Genomic DNA, 22,578 nt, shown 5'->3' with positions numbered 1-22,578 from the left:
CTTCAGTTGGTTCAAATTTTCAACCTTTCGAAACAACTCAAAACTCAATGACATTACCTGCCCAAACAGTTTTTGCAGAGTAAACTCGCCCTCCAGTAAATCAGTTCGTGAAAATTCCAGCATGCATAGGGTACATACACTAAAGAATAAGAATGCAACACCTAGAAAGAACTTCTTGTACACTCAAAATCCTAGCTCTAGAATAAAATATCCTTCGACTTTTCGGCGCTGCTCAAAATGCAGCCTGAAAATGTTCACCTTCCAGAAGTCTACTTTTGAAAGTGTAGTCAATACTGCACAGAATGCTTAGCTGTAGAAATTAAGAGCGCATGAACCACGAATGAGCATGTATTGTAGAATTTTGGATTTATTTGTACGAATATTTGTACAGATTTAGATTTTCATTTGGAATCAGTGTTTTTAACAACTGCAGTAGATTGTAGTGATATGATCGTTTTGTCACTGATGTGATTTCTACGAATGTATTTTAGGGTTTGCACCAACTATCACGGTTTTAGATCCTAGGTTTTATGTTTATTAGTTTAAATTTTTATTTATTGGATATCACTTGCCTGTTCACGAAAGACGTCGAGTGTTATGATAGTCGGGAGTTCTATCGATATTTTATTATTTACATGCAGTTCCAGTTAGAAGATGCAAATAATAGATCCAGCGATACGACGGCGTACATCAGAAGACCTTCTGGTGGTTCCAACGTTCCGAGACCCAGTTCTGCACCTGTGGATACCATCACGGCAAGCACGGCTGAAACCACTGTCACTTTACCACTCAGAAGACCCCTGAAACCTCCAGAAGACAAAGGTACAGATAACTTTTTTTTTATTGCAGGGAAAAGGGAATTTTATTTATGTATTATTGATAACTTTTTATACGATATGGATATCTCGTGAATATTAAATAAAAATGCTCTCTAACAGTAGCGCCTTTTATTTAGCAATTCTGTTAGTTATTTTCGTCTTAAATTTTTCAGTGTTTTTGACCGAGAATTTTTCAAATTTTTAGAAAAAAAAATCTGTCCAACTTTGATTTCAAACGTTTTTTAAATATTTAGGTAAATTTTTATATTTTTCAGTATAAAATACGAAATTATAAAATATTTCGCATTACACATTTTCAATTTTAGATTTTAATTTTCAGGCGTGCATTTTTATTAGAATTTTAAAATGCAGTTTTAAATACTTAAACAACCAAAAATTAGAAACTTTTGACGTCGAAGATTTGGAATAACAAATATTTTTAGTTGATCAAGTGTAAATATAAATTAGTTTGTGATTTTTAAAAATTGAACTGTGATTTCAGGATTAAAAAGTAAATAATATTGATTTTACAAGACGATTCGGATTCAATTTACGCTTTTATAATTTTCAGATTTTAACTTTGCAAATTAAACTCTTTCAATTGGAAAGTCTCATTAGTTGAACAAATTAAAGGCCCGATTGAAACTTTACAAACTATTTTCAAATTAAAAATAATTTTAAAATAGTATATTCATAATACTTCAAGGGTTTTATTAAATTTCAAATATTGTTTCAGTCTATTATTTATAAATCAAATATTCAAAACTAAAAACAAAACAAAAAATAATATATGAGCATTACATTTTTAATTATTCTTAAAAAAAAAATTAATTTGTAAGTTTTATTTTGAAATTTTGATGTAAAAATAAATATTGAACACCTTATTCTTAGCAAAAATTCGAGTAAAATGAAGACATTTTTAGAAGTTTTGAAGAATTTTTAAATTATTTAAAAATTATAAACTATTTCAAATTATTTCAACGAATTTTAACGAAGTGTCCAATTAAAATTTTTTTTAACACAACACGTTTCGTTAAGATTCAAGGGAAAAATGAAAATTATTTTTTAGTCTGAAAAAGTAATTTGAAGAGCATATTTAATAATTATTAAAATAATTTAAAAAATTTTTAAAAATGAATGTGGAAGATTTTAAGAAATGTGTTTTTTTATTTGACAGGATATTAAACAAATTTTAGGGAAAATTCGAATCATTTGAAAAGATCTTTTGAAGTTCTGAAAAACTTTCAAAAATAATTGAAAATGTGAAAAAATATAACACATGTAGATTTTTCAAGATTTCGAAGCATTTTAAGGATGTTTAAACTATTAAAAAAAAAGTTAAATTTTAATTTAAAAAGTTTTCATCTTATAAAAAAATGTAACTGTTAAGTTTTTTATATTTCTAGCTTAAAATTGCTTAAAATACCATTTTGGAAATTTTTTCAGTTTCATGATTGATTCTTTAATTTAAAGCATTGAAAATGGTAACGTGGGTTTATATTTTTGAAACTGAATCTGTATCTTTGAACTCTACTGTTTATAAAAGTTTAAAATGTTTAATTTAGCGATTTAACTGCATTTAATCTATTATTTTTCAGTTGAAAAGTGTTAGTAGCTTTTATGTAATACGTGTAAATTTCGACAAATTTTAAGAAATTTCAAGAACTTCCAAAGAATTTTAAAGATTTCCACAAAGTTCCAGGAATTTAAATGAATTCCAACGAATTTCGAGGGATTGAAACATTTTTAAAGAATTTTATCAGATTTCTAGAGATTGCCAAATATTTCTAGTGAACTCTGGACAATAAATTAAATTTGAAGGTATTTCTACCGAATCCAAAGATTTCACGGGATTTTAAGGTATTTCAAGGAATTTGAGCAGGTTCAAAGATTTCTATGAATTTAGGCAGTTTTCCGGGAACTTTAATGAATAAGTGTAATTTAAATGATATTTAAGGGTTTTTAATTGACTTGTACTTTTCAAATAGATTTTTATGCTTTTTACCAATATTAAGGGAATTTAAGGGATTTCAAACAATTTTGTAGGATTTCGACACATTTCTGGAGAACTCTGGAAAATAAATTAAATTAAAGGGATTCTGCCTAGCTATTTCAATCATTTCAATAAATTTTAAGGGATTTTACAAAGATTTAAATATTTTATTAATTTCCTAGAATTTCAAAGATTTTTGTAGAGACCTTTAATGAATAATTTAAATTTAAATTACATAAATTCAAGGTCTTTCATATGATTCCTAATTTTGTAAATGGATTTTTACGTCTTCTAAATATTTCCAGAGATTTGAAGGGATTCTACTGAATTGAAAGACAGTAGGATATCTTGAGATTTAAAGAGAGTTCTAGAGAACTTTGGAAAATAAATTTAATTTAATTGAATTTCAAGTGATCCTTAGCGATTCAACAGATTTTAAGGAATTTTAAGGTATTAAAGGAATTTCACAAAATTCAAAGAATTTTTATTAAATATCCCAGGATTTCAAAATATTTGTATGCATTTTAACGTTTTCTCTAGCAAACTTAAATGAATACGTACAATTCAATTTATATTCAAGGGTTTTGTAATGCTTTAGACTTTATGCTTTATGGGATAAATTAAAGTTTACATACATTGTAAAGTATTTCAACAATTTAAGGAGAGAAGATTAAGATTAATAGGACCTCCAATTATTTAAAACAATTTGAGGATTTTACAAACTTCAATGGATTTTAATGAATTATAAAAGATTTCAACGAACTAAATTAAAAAATTATAAGTCTACTTAAACATATATTTCCTCGAAACTGAAAAACTTTTTCTAATCTTTAAGTGTTGATTTTGATTTTACAGAATGTTTTTACGTTCGCTTGAAAAAATCCGATTTTGTTTTGCATACAGGTATTGAATATGGAAAGTTGAAATTAATATATTTGTTTTCTATTTACAGAGCAAGACAAAGAAAATGACAGTAGAAACGCACAAGCAACGCAGGCTGTTATCCAAAGGAGACGAAGGCCTAAAAGAAGATCAACCGGTGTAGTTCACGTAGATATGGATGTAAGTAGAAATCAAATAATCATTATCTTTTATCATTATTTTTGACCTCATTTTGAATTTCGATATTAGATAACCACCGATCTATCATAGTAGAAATTTTTTTACCTAAAAGCACAAAAAACTAAAACCATTTTTACAGGAATTTACAAAAAAGTGCACCTACACGAATTTACGACTATTAAGAATCTACAGGAATTTGCATGTTTTGTAGCCAAAAAGTTGTTCTTTTTCAACCTAGGATAACAATATTTAGAATATTGCTGTAAAATAATTTTAAATTAAGATATACACATGATAGCTATTACAAAAAAAGCTTCTATGTTTAAAACTTTGAAGGAATCGTAGAATATTAAAAGACAATAATGAATAGTCGTTATTGAACAAAAAATCTTAACGTTTGAAGTTCTTTTTTTCGAATATATTGCAATCGATTGTATACTATATATGTCATTTAAAATTATATGAATTGCGATGCTCTCAATATTTGTCATCCTAGGTAAAAAAAAAGAACAACTTTTTGACTGCAAATACAATTTTAACCATTGAGAAAGAATTGAACAAGGTCATTAAAAGCCGTTAAACTGCAAAAATTGCAACTTTTATGCATTGTACAGTTCCAAGATTTCAAACAATAGAAATCCACGTTATGATTTTCAGTGCGATAAATTGGAGAATGAATCCAAAAATTTATAGATTAAAACAATTATATCATTTTAATCAATTTTAAGCTAGAAAAATTAATTTACATATCCAAATTTGCTTTGAATTGTTTTTCAATATTCTTTTAAAAATTTGTTATATATATATAAAAATCATTTACAAATTTTGCAGGAATTTAATGAAAAATTCGTTATTATCTTAGAACTCGAATTTTTCCTTCAATTTTTCAAAAATCTTGCAACATTAAAAAAATCGCTTTAGAATCTTCCAGTCTTCTTTGAAAATGTTGGAAATCTTTTTAAATCTTTATTTTCCATTAATTTTTCAAAAAATAAAAAATCATTTTTAGTTTTTCTAGAAATTTGGATTAGAAACTTTTATTCTTTTGAAACCTTTCAAAATTCTTAAAAGGCTTCTAAATTTTTGGTTATAAATCTTCAAAAATCTACATTTTGTTTTTAATGTTTGGAAATATTTATCAGTTTTTAATTATTTTGGAATCATTTCAAAACTTCTACATGTTTTATAAACTTTATCAATTTTTATCCAAATTAATAATTGTTCAATTATTATTTAATAATCAATATTTATTTCTTTTCTTCAATAAAATTTTTATTTAAAAAAATGTTGCATAACTGAAGTTACTTCTATCATAATAGCAACAGTCCTTGGTAAATGTGTAATATTAAAAAAAAGTTGTAGTTTTTTGATGACATTTTTGTGCAACTTTGGTGACATCTTGTTTTTGTTTTTTTTTTACAAATATTTGTAATTTTCTACAATAATCTACGTAAAACGTAATTTTGTGCAAAAAGTACATGTTTTAAACAAATTACAGTTGTAGAATTGTTATACTCTCGTGTAAAAATTGTGTCCACCAGGGTAAATTCTTCAGATTCTAAACTTGAATTATATCAGAGTATGAATAAGCTTTCTTGAGAGAAACATGACTGGAATCTGTGACATTTTCGGCACAACCACCTCGTCAGAAATTTATGGTATTTCATAAGCCCTCATAGCACGGACTCGTTTCGAGGTCCATGATATTCTCGCTCGAAATCAGACTGCGGTGCTTCTATACTTTATTTTTCAAGCGGAACCGTCGATCTCACGTAGGTGTAACAAATTACTGTTTACATTTGACGTCAGAGTAAACACTGACCAATAATATCATGCGAGTCTCCAATTACTCGAACGATAACGTGACGATTAAAATACGAGGCTCGGAAAACCAGAACAAAACCTTGCTCCTAATTCAAGAATCTCTTTTGAGAACGTTCTTTCGGTGAATTAAAGTTTTTCTTTCAATTCTATTTCTGTCTTTATCATTTCGTATTCATTTCATTTATGCTTACTGCCTTCAATCAATTAGCTTCTTTAGTTTATTCAGTGAATTCGAAATTACAAGGTGTATGTTGTAGGAAAAATGATCTATTTTTATTCTAACAATGGTGACTTTTATTAAAATAGTACACATGCTTATTTAGAGTTCGTAAATGCCCAAGAATTTATGTTTAATAAACGCTCTCGAAAATATGCTCAGCATATAAGCTATAGAGCAGAGAATTTATAGAGCATTTATGAGAATAAAAAGCTTTTATTGTTTAAACAAATATATGATATATTATACTGACAAAAAATTCAAATTCAGGAAGTTTCTGTAAGAATCACTTTAAGGAACTGTCAAGAATAATGAGGGTCACCCCTAATTTAATAATCATACAATAAACACAGTCATTTTTTTCTCTAATTTACTTTTTAGTCACTTTTTAAAAATAAAAGATCATTTTAGTTACTTTTCTTTCAATAAATTAAACCATGTATTAACCACTATTAAATTCAGGTCTATACCAATTTTAAAGATTTTAGGGTATTTTTACAAATTTCATGGATTTTTAATAGATTTCAATAATTTGAGGTTATTTCAAAGAATTCTAAATATTTTAGTGTATTTTTAAAACCTAAAAGGAATTTTAAAGAGCTTTAAAAAGTGTCAAAGGACTTTAAAAGGTTTCACTGAATTTTAAATACTTTAAGAAGTTTTAAAAGATTTCAAGCAGATTTGAATTGATTTAAATAATTTAAAAGATATTTCCAAGAATGTTAAGGAATTTGAAAAAATTGATGCGTTTGTGAAGAATTTCCTAGAATTTCAGAATATATGAAACAATTTGAATGAAAAAATAAATAAATTATCCATTAAAATATTTAAAACATTTTTTAGTTTTAAAATATTTTAAAGGGTCTATAGGGACTGTAAAAGTTTCCTGAGGATTTAAAATATTTTTTGCAACTTAAAATGCTCGGTATTTTAATAAATTTTCCAGGATTTCAGGAAATATAATAAAGTTTCATCGAATTTCACGGGGTTTTGTGATATTTTAATGCATTTGAAATAATGTATTTACAAGAAGTGAGGAATTTCATAGGGTTTCAAAGATTTAAAGACATTTTCAAATATTTTTTTGAAATTCATCTGAATCTATGTGGTATTAACTCTGAATTTTTATTATTTTATACTAAATTCATTCGAATTCTCTCCAACTGTTGTAGTTCACTTGAATTTTTCAAAATTCATTCATATTTTATTTTAGTTTCTGTTTAATTTATCTTGAAGTTTTTTAAACACGTCTTGAATTCTTGGGTATTTCATCAGATTCATCTAAATTCCCTTGAATGTTTTTAAACTCATTTTTCTCATTTCCTTTAATTTCCTCTTAATGCACTTAAATTTTTCTAAAAACAGTGAATTTTTTGTTTTTCGCATTCTTCCAATTCTTTTCAATCCTTTTGAATTCAACTTTAATTGTTTTTGAGTCTCTTGAATCGAATTCTTTTAAATTAAAAAGAACGTTAGTTACATTATTAATGCACATTAGTCATATTTAGTCACTTTTGGTCTCTTTCACCTTTGAATTAAATTTTGTTAAAAATTTTGTATTAAGTGAACTCTTGCTTATTTGAAGGCGCACTTATTTCAAGGCTTAGCTATTATACGTCTTCCATGCTGGAATATTTCAAATTTCGCGATTCCGTCATCTTTCTCGTTATGGGAATACATACGAGTTTTTGGAGAAAATATTCAAAACATTTATAACGTAGTTATAAGTACGAATAGTAATATCTGTCAGAATCGTGTACTCCAACCTAAAATTTTGGATAGTTGATTGTATATCGTAAAACTGAAAGGTCTTTCACCGATGAATGTATGAAACCAAATTGCGCAAATGCATTCTACAATTGAAAAGTATTTCTATTCAAACCTTTATAACTTACTTTTACGTTTGAAATATTTTCTCCAAAAAGGCGTTTGTATTCATATATCAAGATGTACGAAATATGCTAATTTTCCTGACACTTCCACCTATTCTAGCATGATCGTAACGGCATGCTACAATGATCAATATTCCGCAAAATATTTTATTCGTTTTATTTTATTATATTAATTTTTAGTTAGCAGATTGTAACTATTTCAAGGAAATTTAATATTTTTCACGTTTTGCGTCAACAAAAACGCTCGAAAACCATATGCTGCATCATGCGCAAATGCGTACACATCCTTACAGCGCGCGCATCGATACAAGCCTGGAGCAGCCAATGAACATCACTTGAAAAAATCACCCGACGACTCGCAGTAGAGTTGGAGGCCCCTCTAGGTCTAAAATACCGGAATGTTTACGTTTCACGGCCCTTGAAATAGGCAAGAGTTCGCTGTATTAATTTTCAGGGAAAATGAAAAATTAATCAGGGAAAATTCAGGCAATTTTCAAACTAGCGCCCTTTCTAAGTTGATGCGATACGTTTTCGCTCAAAATTTCAATAATATAATTATTACTCCAAGATTTTTAAAAAAATTCAGCATTTAAGCGACTACAATTTGAAATAAATCGTTTACGGAACACATTTTTGCATTGAAAGTTCATAAAAATCGTTGATACGAATTTTTAAATCCTAATTCAAGATGCTAATAAATGATCATTTAAATTCCTAAATTACATGAAGGTTGGGCATATTCTCATGTACGTGAGAATTTCGTCGAGCACTTTAAAATTACAAAATTGTATTAGAAAAGTAATGTAAGATTCGTGGTTTCCTCTAGAAAATTTAGAAATTTTCGATTGAAAATCTAATTAAAATTATGTTATAAATCCTTTCAATTGAAAATTGTCTAAAAATGTCAGGTTTTCATTTAAGAATATTCATTAAACCAGACGTGTAAATTTATTCAATTCTGAATTGTCAGATTTTTTAACTTTTAGCCCGAAAATTGTAGGGTTTCTTACATATTTTATATTGGAACCTTCATCATTTTTACGTCATTCTAAACCTTTTCAACTTCAATTGTTCAATTTTTGAGCTTTGAATAATTGAAGCTTGACCATTTCATTATCAATTTTTAAAATCTTAAAAATACCTTTAAGTTGTTTAATTGGAAACGCTTTTAAAGTAAAGATTTTTAATTATATTATTTTAAATTCGAAACCCATCGGTAAAGCGAGTTAAATATAATATATAAAAATATATACCCATATAATTAATCTTATTGATTTAATTGTTTCCTCAGTTATTTTCCTGAATGTCTTTCGTAATTTTTATTTGTAGTGACGTTTTGATACTGATTTAGATTTCATTTCCGTGTTTCATTTTTGCAGGAAATAGATCCGGAAAAACAAGACACTTCAGCCGGCGGTGACTGCGACGATTCTAAAATTAATCACACGGAGGTGAGCCCATCGACTGTCTAATTTTTAGTAATTGATTCTTTATCTGCATTCTATTTCGGACCTGCTCTTTTTTATTTCAGTTAATCCAATTCCAAAACATTTGATATCTTTCAAACATTCGTTAATAACCTATTAATATAATATAGATAAAGCTTTACATTTTTACCATTTTCCGGTATTAAGAAAATGAATACTCTAAGCTGCCACACAGTCACTTAAGTCACAATAATCACTTTTCTTTCATGTCACTTTTTTAAGGAAAATTCCACTTTATTCACATTAATCCATCTCATCTTATTTTTTATCTAAAGAGAAAAAGAAAATTGAATTTTGTTGGGTTCAAAGTGCAACTCTCTAGTGGAAAATCTAGCTTTCACGGTCAAAAGTTAAATTTTTTGAAGCTTCATCTCTTTACGTATTTTGTTTTAAACTCGTATTTTTCGATAGAAATTTAATTTTCTTGTCTAAAACTTAATCTTTTTAATTGAATACTCAACTATTTGGTTAAAAATTGATATTTTGTTTAAAATTGATATTGTACAATTGAAATAATACCTATTACATTTTCCGTCGAGACTTCATCATTTTAGTTGAAAATTCATCTTTTTGCTAGAAAAGTTAATTATTTTGTTGAGATTTTTTTTAATGACTCCCCTACTTTCATAAAAATTACCATCTTTGGAGAGCATCTTAAGCTGTAAAGTCTCCAATATTCAAAGTTACATAATTTTAGTGTTTATTTTTAAGGTTTTCTTGTTCCTATTGTAAAGCTTTGACGTATAAATACGGCAGTTGAGGATCGGAGGTTTATTTGGCTTTTAATACAATTAATTACAATTTGTTTTTTGTAAATTGTTTATTAGCTTAAAATAGTCACTTTTGCGGTTTTTTAAAAAGCATTTTTAAAGTATTTTCCCACTTAGCAAATAATCGAGCAAATGAGTCAGTGCTCTTAATAAACAGCCAGTTTATCAGGGTGCGGATTACCTGTTCGAATGTCAGTTTTCGTATTGGCAGACACCTTGTCTCGAGTATAAGTTATATATCAATGCACGCGACATATGGATAATGCTGCGTAACATGTGAGTGCTTTTACAGTTTGCGAAGGCTTTGTGATATTTTCGGATGAGTTTCTGAGAAGATTAACCTCTAGTCGTACAAGCTTGAATAAAAATAACTCTTTATAACATCATTCTTTTTGGATCGCTCGATTCATCAATTCCGAACAAAAGGAGCTAGATTTGTAAATTTGGATGGAAATATAGTCGAGGCTGAGTGATTTTTTTTTTTTTTTTTTTTTTAAAGGTAGAATTAGAAGTATTGGCTTTGCCTATGTATTTCGCGTGGCGAATATAAAGCGAGCTCTATTTTTAACACTACCTTCCAATCCTGTTATTTGAAGACTAAACTTCTGGTCACTGCATGAATTTAATTAGGATCTTCGCCCCACGTGCGAAAGCAGAACCAGAATGGTTTTTCGGAACTGACTTTTTTCGGGAAAGCTTGTTTTTCAGGATGTCATGGATTCATGTGGAAGTTACTCATTTTTATTATTATGCCAAGAATGTAGTTTCGCACTTTATAAATATTTTTTTAAAATTCAAAAATTTAATTTCTGAGACTTTTAGTTTTTTGATAAATTTATTTGCTGCTCTCGTATTTATTGCAGTTCAGTTCATTTTGTTTAATTTTCATTAGAGATTTATTCTACCCTGTGAGAGGATTGAAAGTATTTTCGAATGGAATTAAAAATAAAAAGAAACTTGACTTTGCAAGTAAAAATTTGAATGTCAGGTTATTTCTTCCGCGTGACTTGCTCTTCTTCTATTTTCTGCCTAACGTGACAAAAGAAGTTTGAGAGAGAAGAGAATGCTAATGTCACGCGCCAGAAATAATTCGAAATGCAACATTTATTTGTGAAAAAAATTTTTAGTTTAATTTATTCAGTAGCGTTTATCAATAAAGCGGAATTTCGTGGATTTAAGCAATTTAAAATTTAATATTTTTAACAAAACAATTTTTTTCAACTAGACTTTAGAAAGTAATTTCTAAAAACATTTTTTTTATTTGAATTTTATTTCCTCATTTATTTAGTAACCAAAAAAATAGAACCTATGGAGAGTTTTTTTAAATCTAATTTTACTAAATGTATTGTTAATTTTAATAGGGGAGTAGACGAAAGTCATTTGAGTTTATTTTTATTAGTATGTTTCTCTTAATGTACTTCTTTCCTTGATTCTAATCAATTTTTTTAAATTCTCTTGGTGTATATAAAGCACCTATTTTTGAAATCATTCGACAAAATTGGACTTTAAATCGTTTAAATTGTTACGGTTGTTATTATAATTTACATGGGGAAGCTTTAGGTAATCAATATTTTTCATGATTTGGGTTCAAATTTTTTTAATTGAGTAGACATGCAACATTTAATAATTCAATACCGAACGTTACCAAATTAAAACTTTAATTTTTGAGAAATATTTTAAATTGTTAAGTTTAAAATTGCGGGAATACTTAGATGCTTGTTTTATTTTAGCATTTTGAACTTTACATTTTTCTAATTGTCAAATTTTTACTGTTTTAAACTGATTCATTACTTGTTGGTTTTAATTATTTTTAATACTTTATATCAAAAATTGTGCACGTTTTCTAGTTTTCAATTACACCTTGTTCAATCATTTTAATTATATTATTTATCAAGATATTAATTTAAATTATTTTAAAAAATTGAATTATTAAAATTTATAATACTGACAGTTTTTGGGGTGTAAAAATCGACTATCGTTGTCATTTTTTTGCAATTTTGGCATTTTAAATTATAAATTGTCCAAAAATTTTGTACAAATCTCATTAGAATTTCTAAAATTTAAGACATTTAAATTATAAACGATTCAAATTCTGACTATTAGCTAATTTTTTTTATATTGGACAAACTGATGTTTTTTTTTTAATTTCTGATCGCTTAAGTTTGAAAGTTGAAAAGTTTGTATTAAATAAAAATGCAGTTTTATTATTATTGTAAAATTAATTAAATTAGAGCCCAAATTTTATTTACGTAATATGTAATGCTTTCCAAATTTTTTAACTTGAAAGTTTTTGAATACTTTTAAATGCTCAATGTTATAGTTCAATTCTGTACACATTCTACTTAAAATCGTATGATTTCAAATTGCACAATTTAGAATAATTAAATTGAAAAGTTTCCAAGTGGTCATTTTAAACACAATATTTTGCGTTGATACGAATATCCATAACAGTGCGAAATAAAATTAGTTTAGTGAGGAACGTTTTAGATTTCTAATCGCATAACTTTGAACCTTATTATATTAAAATATTTTTCTGTTTTTATGAGTTGAATTAATCATTTTTTATTTCAAATGTTAAACTCTTCATTCAAAATTATGTAATTTTGAATGGTTCCAGATCAATTTCAAAGTTTTCAAAAATGTGCGGTTTATACTGAAAATATTTGTGTAATTATTAGATTATACTACATTATATATTATATTAAATAATATAATAGAAGACAGAAAAATTTACGAGAAATATATAAAAGTATATGTAGAAAGTCAGCCTCTTCCGGATGGCCGCTGGAATAGCTAACCGGGAAATGACCGTGGAAATAAGATGTGGAAAAACCAGTGAATAGCAGTAAGATTATTTTTTGAGCGGGAATTTTACAAATGACCAATTCTTCATTATTTAACGTAATTTTGAAAAGATTCTCAAAAGTTTGAATCAGTTCGCAAACAAAGTTACTTCCTTGATCAGTTAAAATATGTTTTGTGGTCGCAAAAATATATCAAAGAGTTAATTGATTATGGATTCTGCGTGTACGTTTTTCATCGGAATCAAAAGTAGGTATTTTGTTAACATATCCTGAATCGTTAAAATATATTCGTTTCTTTTTGTGTCAATGGTAATGGTCCAAAAATGGCCAATGGAAATTATGTCATTTGGTTCAACGGGTGTTAGGGTGGCTCAAAAACGCTTTTTTTAAGAGGGCAACGATCCCCCCATTTCATTCCAAATCCGAAAAAAGAAATTCCCTAATTTTTTATTATTTATTTATTTTTGTACGTTAACAGGTGCCGATTTTGACTTGAAGTTTCCCATGTAAAATGCATTGGGAAAAAATCACTTTTTTGAGTTTTTAGAATAATTTTTTAGGGTTTGAAAAAATGTGACGGGAAAGTATAGGGGCCTGTAGAGAGTTATCCAATAAAGAATTTAAAGTTTAAATAATTTTTTTCTCTCGAAAATTTGTTTTTTGCCCCTTTAAAATTATTACTGTTAGTCTAATGGAATATTTAATAAAATTGGTTAATTAATTTGTAATTGTTTAAACAAATGGAATTTCTTTAAATAATTTTTCTAAAATTCTTTCCCCCCAAAAATTATTAGTATTGGTCTAGTGGAATATTTATTAACATTAGTTCATTAATTTTCAATTATTTATACCAATGGAATTTTTTAAAATTATTTTGTTTCGAATTTTTTTTAAATAAAAATAATTAACGTCTATTGGAATATTGATCAGTAATAATTATTTACTGATTAATAATTAATTTAATAATAATTAATTTATCAGTAATGTTTAAGTAATAATTTGTATAAACAAAAAATTCAAAAAAATGAAATTAATCAAACAATGTTGATAAATATTCTATTGAAGAAATATTAATAATTTTAAATAAAAAAATTTATTCAAACAAATTATATTTGTTTACAAAATTAAAAATGAATGAACTAATGTTAATAAATATTCTACTAGACTAATAGTAATAATTTTTAGGGGGAAAAATGAATTTTCGAGAAAAAAAATTATTCAAACAAATTCCATTTGTTGAAATAATAAAAAATTAATTAACCAATGATGATAGATATTCCACTAGACCAGTATTAACAAATTTTAATAGAAAAGAGACGAGAAAACATATGTTTGATACATGAAATTCTTCTTTGGATAATTCTCTACAGGCCCCCATACTTTCCCATCACATTTTTTCAAACACTAAAAATTATTCTAAATACTAAAAAATGTGATTTTTCCCCATGCATTTTACATGGGAAACTTCAAGTCAAAACCGGCACGTGTTAAAATAAAATTTAGGGAATTTGTTTTTTCGGATTTGCAATAAGATGGGGGGAAAGGATAGTTACCATCTAACATGCAAAAAAATGTTACCATACATTATTGGACCACCACAAGCGTTTGAAATAGAAGATTTTGGAAGAAAAAACATTTACAGTCGATCAACTGTGTAATATAAACTAATTAATGATTTTAAAAATTGAACTGTAAGATTTAAAAAGTGAATAATAATAAATTTTACAAGACGATTCGGAAGCACAGTTCACAATTTTTCAATCTCTCGATTTCAACGTTAAAATTGAACTGTTTCAATACAAAAAGTCTTTATAAATAAACAAATGAAAATGCCCGATTGAAACTTTATAAATTATTTTCAATTTTAAAAAAACTGCAAAAATTTTAATCATAATTAAAGGCTTTTATTAAATTTCAAATATTATTATTCAATTTGAAATTGTTTAATTAAGGAAAAACAGAATTAGGTAATATTTATAAATATCTGACTGCTCATTTAAAACCAGTAATTATAAATTAAAAATTAAAAACTAAATACTAAACAAAAAAACTAAACTTTGAACGTTAACATTTTAATTTTTCTATTTAAGAATATTTATTTTGTAAATCAAGTTGTTGACTTTCGATATATGAGTAATACTTGAGCACCAATTATAATTCGAAATGATTTCAAATAATTTAAAACAAGTGTCTACGAGTACCGACAAACTCCGGCTATTCGTACACAAATTTCGGTGTGAATAGCCCACGGCCTAATTTAATACAAAATATAGATTTTGGCAGATATCGAATAAAAAAATTGGAACATTTTCAGAAACAGAAAAAACATTTCTGAAGCAAATTGAAAATTATTTTTTATTTTAAAAATTAATTTTAAGAGCAAATTTAAAAAGATGGAGAAACATTTAGAAACTTATTCCAAATGAATGTGGAAGATTTAAAGAAAATTGCTTTCATTTGGCATGATTAAAAAAAAAATCAGGAAAAATTCGGACAATTTTAAAAGATGTTTAGAAGTTCTAAAAAAAATTTACAGATAATTTAAAACTGAAAAAATGTAAAAAAACATGTAGATGTTTCAAAATTTTGAAATAAAATTTCGAAGCATTTTAGGGATTTTTAAACTATTAAAAATAAAAATAATTTATCTTTTAATTTAGTAGCTTCCATTTGATACGTGTAAGTTATTGAGTATTTGAATACACCATTTTTGAATTCAAAAACTTTTAAACTTCAATTTGAAAAGTTCAAAATACAAGAGTTCCACTTTGAGTGTTTTAATTTTCAGCTCAGTCTTTATTACTTCAAATGAAAAAATGTGTAGATTCAGAGTTCGATTTTAAAAATTTTATTGATCCGGCTTTTGCGACCTGGAAAAAATTCGGTAATTTTTTTCTTTGATTAATACGGCCACCCTGCGTCTTTCATAGTCTCTTTTCGCTCTCGACCTTCAAAGAATCTGCAACCTCAACTCCTCTCTTATCCAGCAAAATGTACCCAATTTGAAATTTGGCTAATGTGTATCATTAAGCCACTGGCACGTGCCAAGTAAATATTGAGATGAAGTAAATCCGAAATGTTAATGTATTTCGGTATTTCCTCGGAGTAATTTTGTTTGAAAAACAAACGGAACTTGACACCTAGTGTGAAAAAAGTTGGTCATGAACATGCTCTAAGAGCATCTAAAAATAATAGATCGACATTTGGAACTTGCTTGTTCGTTTGACATTTAATAGGAACCTCGTGGCTTTTGCTTTATTATTTTCCCTCTGGGGTCAAACGAACTTTATTGGCACTCTTCTCATTTTCCAATCTTCTACTGGCCCCCTATCTCCAAACGTGCCCTCGTCCCGACAATTGGACTAAATTCAGTTTTAAGATCAAGGAATCTCGGTATTTCCTCTCACTTGAGGATTCCCAAGGGCTACGAGAGACACGTTTTCGAGCCTCGAGGTTCACTTGGTGTGAGATTTTACGTGCGTTCCATAAATAACTTGAAGAAGGAATACGATGGAGGAAATTTGCTGATGAGCGCTAGTTCTGCTAGTTGGCCTACGTCAGTCAAACACTTGCTGTCAGAAGCTGTTGACTCCTCCTCGCCATCGAATCCTCATGTATCTCAGATGAAAAATTTAATAAATAAATAAGTCAGTTTGACGAAATAAATGTTATTATGAGTGTTTTTGAGTGCAGTGAGAAATCAAAGTCGAAGCGAACTCTGAGGTAAGATCGTGCCACGCGGAATCCACTCGCCAGAAAGATGTCATCGTACAGGAAACGAACGCAAGCAAAGCCAACGACTGCAGCTGGTTTGCGAGCTCAAGCATCTGCAAATGGAAGTTCAATATTCCGAAATCGGCCCAGAAGTATATCAGGATTATTTGGACCTAATCAAAATAGTTACTCGTCCCTTTTGGGTGTTCAATCTTCGAACTCGCCATATTCGTCGCAACCGTTTATGAACAAAAGCACAACCAAGTCGCCAAGTTCCTATTTAAAAAAGAATTATTCGAAATCTACGAATAATTTGAATTATACGAATCCTTATAGTGTTTATGGAGGCACAGCTTCGGGTTATGGGGGATTGACTTTACCCTCGCACGCGAGTATTAGTTCATTGAATTTAGTGAATCCCACAAGTAGTTACAATTATTCGGGACATGGGAATAGTTTTACCACGAATAGATCGAATCTTAAAAGAGGAGGCAGTTTCAATCGATCGAAAACGAAACCGCAATTAAACTTCGGATCGAGAAGCTCGAGTCTGCAAAGCTTAACTGGCTCTGAAGGTTACATTGTAAGAATTTATTTGTGATTATGAGAATTAGGTTTATTCTAAGTTTTTGGAAACCCAAAGTCTTGAGAGATCAAGTTGAAAATTAGGATGACGATTTTTATAAAGTAAATGATAAAGTAGCTTTTAAAAACATAGTACATACGTGTTATTTTAATCAACAGTTTTTAAGTTAAATATTTTGTTTATTTCATATTTACTTGGACTTTGGTTATTTTACAAACATGCAAAATAATGTAAATGCGTTTCTGGGAGAAATAATTCGCATTTATTGCTTATGAATTCTATAAGGGTGTCTACCGTCCTTGGAAAACCTGGAATTTTTATATACCTGAAAAAACCTGTAAATGTCAGGACATTTTTTTAAAGGGATTTTTTTCGAGAGCATGCTTAATTTTTTAAAATTGCAACGTTAAATTGAATAACAATGATTCTTCAGGTGTAAAAGTAGCTTTATATTAATGTATTGAACTATGTTGTTGAAAATTGGCTTTTTTTTGTTTGAAATAAATTTTTCTAACATTAATGCCACTATTCTCTTTTTTAGTTGATAATTGATCAGTTTTAGATGAAAATTCAAGTATCTGTTTGAAAGTTCATGTTGAAAACATGAAAAATATTGAAAACATTTTTGTTTGAAATACTACTAATGCATTCTTTATTTGGTTTTTTTTGTAGGCTGAAAATTGATTTTTTCACCGAAAATTTAACTGTTCCATTTACAACTTAAGCTGTTTTGTTAAAAATTAATTAATTTGCTGAAAGTATAACTATTTAATATTTGGTTGGAAAATTATCTTTTTTAGTTGAAAATTTGGAGTTTTTTGGTAGAAATTACTCTTCTGGCTTGAAAATGAATCTTTTTGTTGGAAAAAAAATATTCGAAAATTTATAATTTTAGTTGAAAATTCGTCGCTTTAGTTGAAAATGAATTTTTTGACTGAAAGTTTCACTACTCAATTTTTGTTTGATAACGTATCTTTTAAACTCAAAATTCATGTATTTCCTATAAAATTTGTCTTATTTGGTAAAAATGAATCCTCTATTTCATTTTTGGCTAGAACTTGACCTTTTTTGTTTAAATTTCAACTATTTGGTATAAAATTGGTCTTTTTGTATTTGATAATGCAAATATTTCGTTAAAAATTCGTATATTTTGTTGAAAAACCGTTTTTGTGATAGAAAATGCATGTTTTTGGTTGAAAATAAGACTACTAAGTTCAAAATTTAAGTCTTTTATCAAAAATTCATATTTTCGTTTAAAATTTATCTATTCCGGGTAAAGATTCATAATTTTATTTGAAAATTTATTAGTTTTGATTAAAAACATACATTTTTGTTTGCAAATTAGTCTTTTTTAGTTGAAAATTTAACTTTCTTGTTGAATTTTTTTTTGCAACTCAAATTTCTTTGTAAAAAATTAACTTTCCTGTTTGAAAATTAATCGTCTTGTTTAAAACTGCATTTTTTGCCTAAAAATTCAAATATTGATCATTTTAGTAATTGCTTGATCTTTTTTCTTGAAAATAAATCTACACTTGGTTAAAAGTTAAATTAAATTTGTTTTCAAAAGAAATCTGTTTTTTTTTTCTTGTAGAAAAATAATTTTTTAACTGAAAATTTGAATATTCCATTTTTTATTGAAAACTTATCTTTTTTAGTTCAAAATTTATCTATTTGTTTGAAAATTGTTTAATTGAGAATTAATGTTTTTTTAATCGTATTTTGTTTAGAAAATTAATCTTTTCAGATGAAAATTAAACTATTTACTTAAAAATTCATCCATCATTTTTAAAATCCAAATTTCTTTTTTGAAAATTTAGGAATTTAAGGCGGTTTAAATTGAATTTAATATAGTAAGCGCATTATTTTATCTAAATACGCAATGAATTTTAAGTATGAGTACATACAATACAAATGTGTTTGAATTATTATTCAAATTCATGGGGTTTGAGTAGGCATCCATCTATTGATCGATATTTTAACTTTTTAATTTAATTTGTTTAAGGATCGATTTCGCTTTAAAGATGTAAGGAATATACCATTTTTACTTATTTATACTTAAAAAAGAAAATAAGTCTAATTTGAGAACTTGAAGTTAATAATGCTTATAATTGAACACTTTTGCATAAATAACGTTCCAATAAAAAAATGTAAATTCTAAATTTGAAAAATTAAATGTTTAATATTTAGAAGTTTGAAATTGAAAGCCTTCAAAATGCTTTCAGTTTAACATTCTTCGCTTATAATATTATTATTCACTTGTTAAATTTTAACTAGTCCGCAAGTTTATATGATAGATTGTTTATTGTAGTTCGCTTGCAAATCGAATTTTTTTGTTGAAATTTTTGAATTCTTACCACTTTTCATTTGAAATTTCTCAATAAACTTTTTTGACTTTCTTAAAGCCACATCAAACATAGTTTGAAATCAAATCTATGCATTTTTCACCCTGACAACATCGGTGTAATGGTGAAAAAAATTTCAACGATAATGTTTGTTATTCATCGAAATCTGCAATTAACCTTCAAACTTTTTTGTAAATTCTAATTTTGTTGCGTGGTATGATTTAAAAAGGCTGATCGTTTATTAAAAGTAAAAAGTGTGATTCACGCTAACGCATAAGTTGTAAAAAGAACTCAAAAAGTCATCCGAATGTTATGAAAAATTATTTAAATGTTTTTGTATTTTTGAAAAGATTAAATAGGTGGAATTTAAAAAAAATTTAAGTAAAAGTAATTCTATTCAAAAAAGATATGTTTTAATACATATAATTTTTATTGAAAACCGTTTGCAAAAATTGTTTGAAATCCAAAGGAAGAAAAATTCGGTAAATCTGTCTATTAAGAAATTAAAAGAATTTAAATTCTTCTATAAGTCTTTTGCTTGTATTAAAAATGTTGAAAATTTAAGGAAACATCAAATAAAACAATGTTTTCTCAGAAAAGGTTGATTTAGAAGTCTAATACTTTGATTTCTTTTTGTTTTTTTCGTGTGTATTACTTTTTAAAAAATACCGTTAAATTGTTATTATTATCACAGAGAAAGATGTACAAAATCATTTAAATGAACCAAAAGTATTGATAATCCTTATTTTATTACTATACTGATTAATGAATTCCCTTTTTTTTCAGAGTGGGCAAGAGCGTTCAGGACGTTCCAGCAGGCTCGGTTCAGTCTCGTCCTTATCCTCGGAAACGCCTTCGTCGCCTGTGAGAACCAAATCCATCACCACTGAAAATGGCGAGTTGGACTATAAAAAATTGTACGAGGAATCGCAAGTCGAAAACGAAAGGCTCAAAGAAAAGCTTCGAAGGTCGGACGATCAATTGAAGGAAGTTCGTAGTCTTTTAGATAAAGCGCAATGCGCTCAAAATAAAAACAACCTCTCGGAAACGGAAAAGAGGGAAAGGAGAGCAATGGAAAGAAAACTGTCCGAAATGGAGGAGGAGCTCAAGGTAAGATTATCAATGAAGTTTTATCAAAAAATGTGTCCCCTGATCATATTTTCAATCCACTATTCCGCTTTGTTTATAATAAATTTTCAAGGGTACCGGTTATTATAAATGGCTCAATATAAACTCGACCACGTTCCTATTTTTCTGCTCTCTCTCAGTGTCTCACCTAACAATTTTCCTTTATTAAGAAATGCACGTCCGAGTTTTGAATTCTGTTTTGATTGGTGCAGTTGAGTGCAGCAAAAGTGTTTTTTCCTTTCGTGGCTGTATCCCCATTTTTTTATTGAGGTCTCTCTCATCAAGTAAGTTAAAGGGATTAACTTGGGTTTATAATTTAATTTTGTAATGTACATATGGATACAGCCATCGATTTCAACAAATCGGGCTTCAGCGCATTGCTTTTTTTCATTATCATTTTTCGGCTTACCACTTGTTTCAATATGCTTTTTTTCCACTCGACAAGCGGTTTACAAGTTGGCATTATTTTCCTTTTCTCCTTTCAGTTTTGCCCTCCATTTCAAAATAATCTCCCAAGAAACACTCACGTTGGAAATTTCTTTTTTATTAAATCATAGACTTGAAGAAGACATCGAGAAAGTTATTTTTCGTTGATTGGTTTTACGAATTGCTTCAATTTTAATTGAATATTTTAATACAAATTAAATAAAAAGATTCGCTATTTTGAAGTTCGTCAATTAGCTTTTAATTTTCTACTATTTTCAATACATGACTTTTATAAACCTTCATAAAAATAAAGATCCGAAGGCTTTAAAATTTGGCATCTCTTGAATTTAAGAGCTGCCAAATTTGATATCATTGCCAAGTTCGATAGCTTTAGAATTTAAAGTCTTCCAACTTTCTACTCTATATAAAAATTGAAAAATAAGTTTCAAATACTTCTGATCATTCTGAATCAAAGTCATTTGTGAAGCGAAGTTTTTTGTTATTTGAGATGAAGGAACCTTAACGAAAAATTGGACTGGATTCTATTTCAAATCGATGAATATTTTGAGAAAAAAGAAAAGACTACTTTAGGAGCGTTGCTTGCCAGTAATCGTCTAGTTAGAATTTATTATGTAATCGAATTAATTAATGATGGCTTGGTTTTGGGTCTCTACGGATCTGGGTTCATTGGGCTAACCGTTTCACTGTTTACAGCAATTGCAAAAGCTCAAAGCTGAAAATGAGAGATTGAAATCCGAAAATCGGGCACTTACACGCGTGGTAGCCAAACTCACCAATACTACTAAATAGGTAAAGGATATAATGACAGCATCTGTGTTAACAATGTAAATTGTACACTACGTATGACATTAATTACATTTTTATGTTCTGATCTGCAATATTAAAACTTGAACTGTCATCGCTAAACTCACTGTCTTACATCACTAAGCTTTGCAGACAGTTCATTATCGAGTTTTGGTTACTCTCATTGATAATAATTCATTGTCGATATGTTGCGTAAAAAAATAACACTTTGTCATTGGTTTGTCGATTAAGTGATTTTCTTGACAGACCTAGTCAAAAATGTTCAATGTGGGTGCTCTGTATATTATTAACATTATTAATTTATCGTTTTCATTATAGTAAATTAGTGACAGGGTGTTGATCGGACCGGAAAATCTAAAGCAAAAAAAAATAAACTCGGAAATTTTTATCCGAAATCACAGATTGTCCACTCGACCGGTAAAACCTGAAAATTACCATTTTTTTATCAGGAACTTTTATATTTTCTCAGTTAAAAACCTATTCAGTCACTTTAAATGTCGCTTAATGTGACATAAAATTATGCAATTTTTTATGAGTTCGATTTGAAATTCTTGAAAATTTTTAATGTTTGAATTGAAAATTGAACAATCTTTAGGACTTCAAATTGTAAAGATTTCAAACTAAGATTGAAACGTTTCATTTCTATCATTTTCAAATTTAACATTATTGGGTTGTGGTTTTCTTGTGAGG

General features: G+C 27.7%; 1 protein-coding gene across 7 annotated transcripts in view; it reads left to right on the top strand.

Annotated features, from left to right (window-relative positions):
• LOC117169587 (protein phosphatase 1 regulatory subunit 12A) overlaps window positions 1-22,578 on the top strand; it is a 70,027-nt gene that overhangs the window by 39,014 nt on the left and 8,435 nt on the right. For 5 of the 7 annotated variants that reach the window (XM_033356028.1, XM_033356030.1, XM_033356024.1 and 2 more), the window contains 5 exons: window positions 642-822; window positions 3,764-3,873; window positions 9,186-9,257; window positions 20,296-20,619; window positions 21,778-21,873. In XM_033356028.1, coding sequence (XP_033211919.1) covers window positions 642-822; window positions 3,764-3,873; window positions 9,186-9,257; window positions 20,296-20,619; window positions 21,778-21,873 — 783 coding nt within the window. Of the gene's footprint in view, window positions 1-641; window positions 823-3,763; window positions 3,874-9,185; window positions 9,259-16,646; window positions 17,165-20,295; window positions 20,620-21,777; window positions 21,874-22,578 lie in introns of all 7 variants that reach the window. The other 2 variants (XM_033356031.1, XM_033356026.1) reach the window with 2 other exon arrangements.

The sequence above is a fragment of the Belonocnema kinseyi genome, chromosome 3, assembly GCF_010883055.1.
Source record: "Belonocnema kinseyi isolate 2016_QV_RU_SX_M_011 chromosome 3, B_treatae_v1, whole genome shotgun sequence".
NCBI lineage: Eukaryota > Metazoa > Arthropoda > Insecta > Hymenoptera > Cynipidae > Belonocnema > Belonocnema kinseyi.
The sequence above is the reverse complement of the archived record's forward strand: the minus strand, read 5'-3'. Positions and strand labels throughout refer to the sequence as shown.